An 11,218-nucleotide genomic window follows, 5' to 3' on the forward strand; every position below is an offset into this window, starting at 1 on the left:
TTACGCGGGTGCTTTTTTTTCTTTTATGTTTAAAATTACATTTTCTAATTAGAATTATGGATTATCAAAAGTTTTTTAATAGTTATTATAAGATAATATTTATTTAAAAAAAATCAATTAATGATAACGTGTAAATCATATATATATAACTACTCGAATTTAATACTTTTAGAAGAAATAATTCTCATTTTTATATGTGAGATCATTAAAATTTTAATTTGTGGAATATTTTATGCTTACGTACACTTAAAAGTTTCTTTTAGGTGATTTTTATCATATTTTATATTTATACTTCAACAATATTAAAACATTAATATTTTGGTTGTATTTTTTTATAAATTCTAAATTTAGTTTTAATCTTACTTGTAGGAGGGAGAAAAGAGACTCTAAGAGAAAGAAACTCCTCTAAAATCATGACATAAAAGAATATAAAAACAAAATTAAAAAGATGAACGATTTAATCAACTAATTAAATATATTTATTCGTATTTAAATTTTTGAGACGTTAGATAAATTTATAAAAAAAACATGAATCAATTCATAATTGCAAACTTTTAAAACCGACCTTACATAGATAGTCAAATTCTTTTAATTGGGGGTCAATCACATGAGGTAGGTATCATTTTTTCTACCAATGAAAAACTTCTACCATCTTGGACTAAAACAGAGGAAGGCCAATCATAAAGCTATGCTTTGTTTGACTCTCAAAGGAAAACAAAGCTATATCCCACTAGGTCAAATTTTCTTATAAAAGGGTTGAATAACTAATATCAATATTGACAAAATAAAAATAAAATAGTTGATGACAATTCAACTGTTACTTGTTATTAGTTGAATTAATTTTATATCAAAATATTTAAAGATTAAAAAATAAAAAGAATTTAATACGTGATTTCTATAATAAAAGAGAATATTATTTTTCTTAGAGAATATGAATTCGATCAACTGTGACCGTAGTGTGTGTGCGTATTACTAATGAAGTAAGAAATTATAAATATATACTCTTTAATTACCTAAAGTTAAAAAAGACGAAAACAATTAAAGATTAAAATGCTTGTGAAGGATAAAAATTCTCATTAGGCCATTTCATTAAAATGGGAAAAGTATCTATTTTGACAACCTTTGTGTCCTCGGGTAAATGTAGTGAGACTTGGAAAATGGGCGATTTTGTTCGGCACATCCCCACAATCCAAAATTCTTCTTAAAGCATGCTTCAATCATTATTATTTTTAATTATATGAAAGCTTTTGAAGGAGAACTTATCCAAAGTAGCTTGCAATTTGACAACATCATTGACCTCTCTTCTTCTCACTTACAATTTTCAGTCATCACAATCAGAAACAATCAACTAAATAACTATTAGAATTATATTATAATATATATCAGAATAATTTGTTATAAATTTAAATAAATAACTAATAACTCATCAATTATCACAATTACAAATAATTAATCCACATATAATATGAGACTCAAAGCCCAACCTGAAATCTGACATATCCATAATCTCAATTTTTATTGGATGTAGAAAGGGCCCTACGTCATGACTGATGTGTTTTTTTTGGTATGGAAAAGCTAAGTCAATCCATAATATTTTTGGTTACCTTTTACCGACACCATGTCGATACGGTTTACTATGGATATAAAATAATAAAACAAACTATTTTTACCAATTAAAATCATAATTAATATCATAAAAAGTTATAATATAATTTCTTATAATATTAGATCGAGCTTTAATATATAAAATAACTATAAAAAAATGAGTCAAGTATATAATGATAATCATGTTTTTGAAATAGTTAATGATAATATAAATAAAAAATTATTACATTATATAAAAATAATTAATATAAACTTAAGGATAAACTACATGTCTAATTTTTAAACTATCAGTTTTGATATGTTTTAGTATTTAAATTTTTTATTTTTTAAAATCATACCTAACGTTTAATTTTTATTTCATTTTAGTACATGTTAAAACTTAACATTAAGTTTTTTTAAAAAAAATGAGAGTTTAGATACTAAAATGCACTAAAACCGATAGTTTAGGTGCCAAACTCGTTAAGTTTTTAACGTATAGATATTAAAATGAAATAAGAACTAAATATTAGATATAATTTAAAAAAAATGAAAGTTTAGATATTAAAATAAATCAAAATTGATAATTTAGATACTAAACGTATAATTTATCCCCAATTTAATATTAAAATTATAAAAAATAATTAACGAATAAACTTAAAATGAAAAACCTTTAGACGACTGTGTGTTTGTGAAACAGGAAGAGTACATGGCCGAATCAATCGTTGTACTTGCATACAGAAAATGACTAAAAGTCTAAAACCCTTTAGACGCATGCATGCCTGGTGATACCTTTACATTAAATAATTAAATATAATAATAGTATATGATTTTATAGATCGGAGAATAAGGTAAGCATTATCACAGAATTTTAGTGTCAGACAATCGTAATCAAAGTATTGTTTTAAATAATCATCAAGTTCTCAGCACTGTTAAAAAAAGCGAGGCTATAACAGCGGAAAACTGTAAAGAAATGAAAACGGAAAAGACAGAGAGAACTAAGTGAAGAATTTGCTTTCATTTATCACTCGATGTAAAGAATACAACTCTTATATAAATAAGATATTTTTAGCCGATTAAATTAAACTAAACTAAAATAACAAATTTAACTGACATAATAGTTACTCTGACACCCCCTTCAAAACGAGTGTATGAATATCGAGTAGTCCCAACTTATCTACAAACACACGATACATAGGATGACGTAGGATTTTCAAGAAGACATCAACCGGTTGATTGGAATAACGAACATCAAACAATCGTAAGAATTCATGTTTAATCTTATCTCGCACAAAGCACAGAATTCCCAGAAAGCGTGTTCGATTTATTAGAAACAATAGGAATATTACACTGAGAAAGAGTCTTAGTCAGAACATCCAAAGATGGATGACCAAGTCTCTGTACTATACATCTAAAGAAGAATCAGCAGAAGACAAATGACAAGAAATGGAATTATTACTAACACTATTTATAGCAGCAGAACTATTATTTAACATAAAGCTACCAACAGTAGTAGATTTATTCTCGAAGCTGCTAAGCTATACAGTCCACCTGACTCACGACCTTATAGAAGAACCTTCCTGGTATTTAAATCTCGAACAACACAGGCTGTAGAAAGAATGCAAGGGAAACCTTGTTGTCCTGTGTGAACAAATCAGATCTTTAGTAATATTAGGTATGAAAAGCAACTTATTTGACATATACCTTATTATTATTAGCAAGAAGAGTAGATTGACCAGTAAATTTGATTGGGACCGTACTTCCGTTTCCTACTTGAATATTACCTGACCCAGGACACATTGCACCAATCTGCAGATTAATAAGGTCATTTGTAAGATGGGGAGTGACACCTGAATCAAGGTATCATGCATTGTCTGCTACAAATTCAGGAGCTGTAACATGAACATGAACTTGAACATTATCATTATATTGGGTAGCAAAAGAGTATGCCGAAACAGGTACTGAAGTTACTGATTGAGTAACATGAATGTAAACAGATTGTGGCACGTGATGGAGACTGTGAGAAACAGTAAATGCTGCAGGCTGAATATGTTGAGGAACCATCTGAGAATTAAACTGATGACACGCATGAGCTGAACTTACTGCAGCAACTGCGGTGTAAACAATATTACGACAAGGATGAGTAGAATTACACGAATGGGAAGAAACAGAGCCATGAGCATTATAAGTACAAATATTGGCCTGATTTGTAGAATATCCTTGACTCTGCGAATTTCTAGCAGATTCATTCTTGAAATTCTTATCAAATCTACAGTAACATTTATCCACAAGGTGACCTAATCTCCCACACAACTGACATTGAAGCCTAGAAGAACTCCAACCTCTCCCTCTACCTCTATTGTTCTGAGCATAGTTATTATTTTCATGTTGCAAATTCTGAGAATTATTCTGACTAGAAAAACTATTATTAGTCTGCTGAAAATCAGCAGAAACGGTATGAGTAGCATCAGTAACAGATTCAACTATACTACCTTGACGAGCTTTAGCATCAAGTAAAATGGTAGTAACAACAGTTAAATCGGAAGCAGTAGCACTAGCAGCAATGGCAGTAATAATAGAATCATACTCAGGAGGTAAACCATTCAAAACAGTCATTATGTGTTCATGTTCAGATATAACATCACCACAGTTAGCAAGATTGTCACAGATATTCTTAATCTTCATCAAGTAGTCACGCATACTGAGATTAGTTTTTCGTTGAGATTGAAGTAAACGATGTAAGGTGTTCCGAATGGCAGAGGAAGTGTTTAAACCAATTAAGTGTGGAAGAACAGTTTCACTCACCGTAGATAAAAACCATGCAGGCAGAGCACCGTCTTGCCCCTCAAACCACTCAAACTCCGGATTAATGGTAACAACATCATTCTGTGTAAGATACTGAACATGAACTGTAATTTTGCTATCTATGAACCTTAACAAACGATGAGTTTTGATAATCAAGTATACATGCTGATGCCACGACAGGTAATTGTCATCAAGAACAACATTGATTTTTTTCGTAGAAAGCAACTTATTAGTTGAAGTTGAGAATTCATAGCAACATTATTTCTATCAGAGTGACCGTTCGTAGGTTGAACAGCAATACCAGCATCAGAATTAGTCATGAATCAAATAAAAAACAAAACTACAATACTTATGATAACACAAGAACCAAGATGAAACAGAACCAGAAGATCAAGCAGCAAAAACTCAGAAAGAGCGCAACCAGCAATATGACAGAATTTATCAACAACCAAAGAGAGAGAAGCCACAACCCAATCGAAGAAATTAAAACAATTTCAGCAATCAAAGGAATAGAGAAGAGAGGACCTCAACAGACCGAATATCAGAAACAAAAAACCCTAAATTCAAGCTTACACACAACAAACCTTGATCTAACACGAAGAAACTAGTAATCGTTCGCCGATCTGAACACAGCAGCATCAACGAATAGAGGCTCTAATATCATATTAGAAACCAGTGATCGGAAGGAAAGAGTCCGACGAAGGACTTTGACAAAGAAGACTGACGGTTAGGTCAGTTATGAAAGAAGAAAAGAGGAAATATACTAAGCGGCTGTTTGTTTGTCTCGGAATCATTAACAGTCGAATGTTGAACCGTTCAGTATTTAGTAGTTTGTTTAGTATTTCTGAATGATTCAGTTGACTAATTCAATAAAATAGTGTTGAATGATTCAATATAGAAGTACATTATGAATGATTCAGATTCATTATCAAACATGTCACATTCAGAGTTAATTCATACAGAATTTCTGAATCATTTAATATTTAAATCAATCGGCGTTAATAATTTTAAAGTAAACAAAGAGAGTGAAAAGAGAGATTAGGGAAAATAACATTGTAATCTCATTAAATTGAAGAATTAATTCATGACCCAAACGAGTCAGACTACAACTATTTAAAGCCCAACTTAGGTAGATACAAAGGAAACAGTTATAATGAGCCGCCGTTTTGGATAACAAACACTTAGACTAAAGGCTAAGTATTCTAACAATTAAATCAACTCGATAAGTGAAAATAATAGTTAAACGATAAAAAAGATGTATTAAAAAAAATATGAAATTTTTTTTTCGTAAAGAAAGATTTGTTGAAAATTAAAAACAAAAAAATAAAAATAAAAATGTGATATAAAAAATAAAAGAATAATAAAAAATACCGACTATTAACAAATAACATTAAAATTAGAGATAAAAAAGAAAAAGTGATGTATCTCTTTTTGAATGATTGGTCATCTGACCAAATTCTTGTTAATACATGTTCGTATTTATGTTAGCATGTAAACATACGTATCTTCTTGGATATTGTCCTTAGTTTTTCAATTTTCTTAACTGATTCCTAACTTTTATTTTCTTTTAATTTAATCCTTTATCACCCAATTGAATTCGGTTTATTTTATTGAAGTCATCCATTTTGTCGGTCATGATCAATTATCATCGACTTCAAATGTTAAAAAAAAAAACAAGCCGAATTTGAACCAACACACAACCTCTTAGACAAAACCCAAAAACGACTTTACATCAAACTATTCATTTTAATCTACATTCCGAAATAATATCAAGTTAGCCTATTTTTTATTTTCTTATTATTTCCCTAAATTAGCCTATTATGATACATAGTCGTAATAAAAAAATGAGTGGTTTGCACAAATATCTTTTAATAAATATTTGGTCTAAATATGAAGGATCCCATTCACATAAAAACTCGTCAAGGGTTTGGAAGTCTTTAAATTCCTCGTCGAAGGTCCAAAACTGACTATTATATGAGGAAAATAGCATATGAATAAGACATAATTAATTGAAAATAATAGTGTTAAGTTTCAACTCTTAATTAAAAAGATGGTGGGGACAACCGAATCTAAATCCATCTCAGGGCCGTGTCATTCGTTGGAGAGCAGTATCGGGTAAATGCACAGCACAACGGCTTGGAGCAAGTAATTATTAATAAATTGATGTTTAGGACTAATTTATTAGATTATATAATTGTATAAACAAAAAGTGAGCATCACGAAGACGTTTTAATTTTGTCTTTGGTCTTTGCCTTTCAGGGTTTTTCTTTGGGGGGGGGGGGATATTCCAATAGTATCAGTGCTGCTTCCGGTAAGTTGTCGGAGACAGATTCCTCGTACAAATCTAAACATATTCAACATCGACGGCTACCGGAGGACAATTGTGTGGATAAACCATTCAACTCCATAGTATTTAAATTAAGTATTATTTTAAAATTTTAAATCAAAAATTGATATATTTATAATATGTAATCGTAATAATGATGTCAACTAAAATGAACGAATTTTGTAATCATAATAATTTGAGGACTATTGAAGGTTTTAAAAAAAACTTAAACGTCGATTATCTCTTTATTCATCCATTGATGGTCGATAGACGATGACACCAATCTTGCTGATGGTCGTTGTTGTCGATATTTTTTATTTTGTTTTAATATAACATCTTTGTTTTTTTTTTCTAGTTTTTTAATATTTTTTCTTTAAGATACGTTCTCGGTCGTTCGACTGTTATTTTTATTTATTTTTTTCCTTAGGGTTGGATATGGCATTGCAATGTTTGATCAATATGACGTTTATTTGTTATCATGTCGATCTTTCATACTTTGGACCCCTCAGAATGGATTTAGATACACGATTTATGTTCGTGGATAATTTTCTCACGTCGCTCGACTCTGATTTACGATTTTTTAATGTTTTTTTTAGTAATTTGATACTCTTTTGTAGTTCATTTTTCAATGCGATCAGATATGTTTGTAACTATCTTTTGTTCGTGTTTTTTTATTAACTTTTTTAATCGTATCACTGTATGATCATTGTGTGGTATTAAATAGCTAGTTTCTTATATTAATGATGATAAGAAATTTCCTATTTATATATTTAATTTATAATTATAATTGTAAATATTTATTTCAATTCTGGATGCTCTCTCTTTTTAATAAAATTAACGTTTACTAAAGAAAATCATAATAATTTGCCAAGGGTTTAGTACCAAAGGTTGAGTTGAGTGTGAAAAGAATATTGAATCAGCTTCAGGTTTGTAGTAGGTGGGGATTGAGAAAATAATTGATGAAATTAATGTTTTTATCATTTTGCATGTACAACCAATAAAGCGTAGCATATTAAATTATAAAATGCAATTTGTTCTTTTATGTTGTCCTGCCTTTCATCAAGCATAAATTAGGGATTTGCTGCTTCCACATCCAATGAATCGTTTGACTCTCTATTATACTTTTGAACATTAAATGTGTTATCAACTGCACTTTTTGTTTTTAAATTAGGCCTTTGAACATTGAAATAATACATATTCAAGTTTAACAGAATTTTGTGATCGGATTGCCGAGCAAGAAGGATGTTGTAAATTGGGTTTTAATTTATAAATCAAACAAGTAGAGGGACTAGATTTCCATGCTTAAGAAAAGTGAAACCAAATTTTAAGCTTCTGAATTGAACAGGGACTGAAGTAACCGTTAAGCCAATAAAAGTCCAAATTTTTATCAAACCAACATCATTCTTGATGGGCTTATCTTTCACTAATCATAATTCGCTCAAAGTAGAACAACATCTGAATTGGGTTTATCTTTCACTAATCACAATTCTTTATTAAATAAATCGTCAACAATCGTGACAACTTATTAACAATTTTATAATTTGAAAACGTAGAACCAACATAAAGGAAAAGGCACACAAAGCAATGGCAAGATGAATTCGCTCAAAGTAGAGCCGCCACATAAGAAACTCGTCACCAATAGCATCATGAAAATCCCCACCACTAATCTTTCAGCAGCAAAAAGAAAACATTACTACGGTCTACTAGTTGTTTCAGACATCCAAGTTTTGCTTTTCCCCTCCTCCTAGGAAATTTCCTCGCAACAACCAATTCTGATCGTCACCTATGACTGGTTTTCTCCCATAATAATAATAACCATGGAGTAATATTTATAAGTGTCTTCATTTTGTAAATTAACTTCATTGAAAACAAAAAAGCGAATGGAAGCACCCCAGGGTGGGAAGAACATTGGGGACAACAGGGAGGTTCGATACAGGGGGATTCGGCGGAGACCGTGGGGGAAGTTTGCGGCGGAGATTCGTGATCCGATGAGGAACGGAGCGCGGTTGTGGCTTGGAACATTCGAGACGGCTGAAGAGGCTGCAAGGGCTTATGACAGGGCTGCTTATGCTTTTCGGGGTCACTCGGCTATCCTCAACTTCCCGAACGAATGCCAATATCAGAATCCGACATTGCCTCCGCCATCTTCGGCTTCATCATCCACACGAGGACGTAAAACGGAAGTTATTGAATTTGAGTACCTGGACAACAAGTTGTTGGAGGATCTTCTTGAAACGCAAGAAGATAGGCAACGATTATAGAACAAATGAATTAAGTTTTTAGCAAGTTCTATTATACATAATTGATTAATTATGTGTTTTTTTTTAATTATAAGTGACAGCAATTCATTATAAACATAAGGTTGACGCTGATATCCTAATGCTTTATTTGATTAAAATATTATATTTTTATTTTCAGAAAATACTTTTCATTCTTTAATTTTTGAGCATGCATGTTAAACGAAAATGAAAGCTCAGTTCGAAAATAAAATGCAAAAATGCATTTGTTACCTATTTCCACGTAATAGAAATATGACAGTAAAATAAAATAGTTTTTATTAAATATAAACATTATATTTCTTAAGTAGATGTTAACAAAAATAAGATAATATAAATATCTTTTATTACTTGATCAATTAATAAATGTTTTCGTAATTTGATATTTAAAATTTATTGAGATATCTATGTATAAAACAGACTCAAACAAAGATCGATTCCACAATAAAATTTAAAAGTTGTTTTTAAATTTTCAATTTAATACACAAATACAAAGTTGTGACCAAGAAAATTTCTGTTTATAAGGAATAATAGGATGGTCATGAGAATAACAAGAAGATAAAGAAGAAAATGGGACAAGTGACCGTCTTTTTCAATAATCAAACAATATTTCGCATCTACTCTTTTAGCTATGAAGCACACATTTCCAAATTTAGAAACAAAAGATAATTTGATTTCAGCAAATGGGATAAGATTTGGGGATTTCTATTTTTAAAAATTTAGAATAAGGTTTTCGAATTCAAAAAATGCTTAGTGCTTTCTTTTTCCGAAATAAAACCATACGATCATCGTGTAAATGCCCTTTCGATTGCACAAATTACAAATTTCAAATCCAGAAAAGGGGGGTTTGATTAAAGAAATCAGGTTTCAAAAGGTTAGAAATTCAAACACGATTTTTAAATGTTGGCAAACACTCGGCAAAGCATGGATAATCCTTCAAGGATAATGGACAACAAAGCAAACATGTGGCAACATGGATATGAAGTATCCACGTGAAAGAATTGTGGCAATTAGTGTTCAACTCTCACAAAGCTTGGATGATTTGACAACCTTGCATGGTTCATAAATAACCACTTGGTGATTAAGAAAAGTTGACAGCAAATTAAAGAAAACATGTCATGTGCATAACAACTAAGCACATTAACGTGGAAGGCAAAAGATAAGAAAGGTGGCACCAAATTTTATCAAGGCAAGTAAAAACTACTTGGAGAAGAACGTGTCCATTTGGAGAATTAACTTGGAAGCAGCCAATTCAAAGCTTAACAATTAAGATGGTGAGGCGGCAAGAAAAATCAGCAACATGAGGCGGTTTAGTACAATATAAATATATGTGTATCCTTAGCTTTAGTTTAGAAGATATATACGAGTGAGTAAAAAAAGAGGAAAAATTATGAGAGATTAAGAGAGTTTAACAAAGTTTTAGTTTGTAAACTAGTCGTAGCTCGTGTCTTAGTATCGGGGTAATATCGTTGTATCGTATTTTGTTCATATCAATAATAGTTTGAATTATATAATATATCGAGTGTCCATCAAATCTTCCAACAAATAGTATCAGAGTTTGGTTTGAATTTACGTAGTGGTGAAGATGGCCAGTATGATTTAACCGTAAATTCCAAGGTTGACAAAGACGAATTAAGGTAATTGGAGCATTTAAATAAAAGTGTTACTTGGTTTCTAAGATTGTTGGGATGTTGTCGAAGATGGTTATGCCGAACCAGAAAATGCAGTAACATAGGCGGCTAAACTGATGAAGAGAAGAAGGCACTGGAAGAATCACGTAAAAAAGAGAAAAGGGCGTTGTTCTTTATTTTTCAAAGAGTTGATCTCTTTGAAAAAAATCTCAGATGCAAAGACCGCGAAACAAGCTTGAGAGATTTTGCAAAAATCTCTTCAAGGTGTCAAAAATGAAAAAAAAGTACGAATGCAATCAGTTAGAGCTGAATTCGAAATACTAAAAATGAAAAATACATAAAGCATAGATGATTAAGTTAGTCGTGTTAAAGTGGCAATAAACGAAATGAAAATGAATAGAGAATTGCTCGACGAGGTCAAAGTGATGGAAAAGATTTTAAGGTCGTTAACACGTAAGTTCAACTACGTGATTGTTGCAATTGAAGAATCAAAAGATTTATCCCAGATATTGATCGATGAACTTGTGGATTCACTTCAAGCCCATGAGCAGAAGATGAAGCAAAACAAAGATATTGAAAATTTAGAACAAGCTTTGCAA

At 30.9% G+C, this 11,218-nt stretch overlaps 2 protein-coding genes across 4 annotated transcripts; one reads left to right on the forward strand and one right to left on the reverse strand.

Moving 5' to 3' along the window:
• Window positions 1-2,937: 2,937 nt before the first annotated feature.
• Window positions 2,938-5,106, reverse strand: LOC120177231. 3 transcript variants are annotated; one of them, XR_005521392.1, is made up of 3 exons: window positions 4,387-5,106; window positions 3,366-3,692; window positions 2,938-3,222 (listed from the first exon to the last, which is right to left on the reverse strand). XR_005521392.1 is itself a non-coding variant. In XM_039183452.1 (3 exons), the coding sequence occupies exon 2, from the start codon at window positions 4,279-4,281 to the stop codon at window positions 3,445-3,447; it is 837 nt and encodes a 278-aa protein (XP_039039383.1). In that variant the 5' UTR covers window positions 4,282-4,467; window positions 4,971-5,106; the 3' UTR covers window positions 2,938-3,222; window positions 3,366-3,444. The 3 variants fall into 3 exon arrangements, 2 of the variants coding, with proteins under 2 accessions (XP_039039383.1, XP_039039382.1); XM_039183452.1 differs by having other exon boundaries at window positions 3,366-4,467; window positions 4,971-5,106; XM_039183451.1 differs by having other exon boundaries at window positions 3,366-4,479; window positions 4,971-5,106.
• Window positions 5,107-8,592: 3,486 nt separating this feature from the next.
• LOC120177215 (ethylene-responsive transcription factor ERF098-like) lies at window positions 8,593-8,973 on the forward strand. The gene has a single exon (XM_039183435.1). It carries the CDS (start codon window positions 8,593-8,595, stop codon window positions 8,971-8,973), a length of 381 nt encoding a protein of 126 aa, XP_039039366.1.
• Window positions 8,974-11,218: the final 2,245 nt, after the last annotated feature.

The sequence above is a fragment of the Hibiscus syriacus genome, unplaced genomic scaffold (assembly GCF_006381635.1).
Source record: "Hibiscus syriacus cultivar Baekdansim isolate YM2019G1 unplaced genomic scaffold, ASM638163v2 tig00112285_pilon, whole genome shotgun sequence".
NCBI lineage: Eukaryota > Viridiplantae > Streptophyta > Magnoliopsida > Malvales > Malvaceae > Hibiscus > Hibiscus syriacus.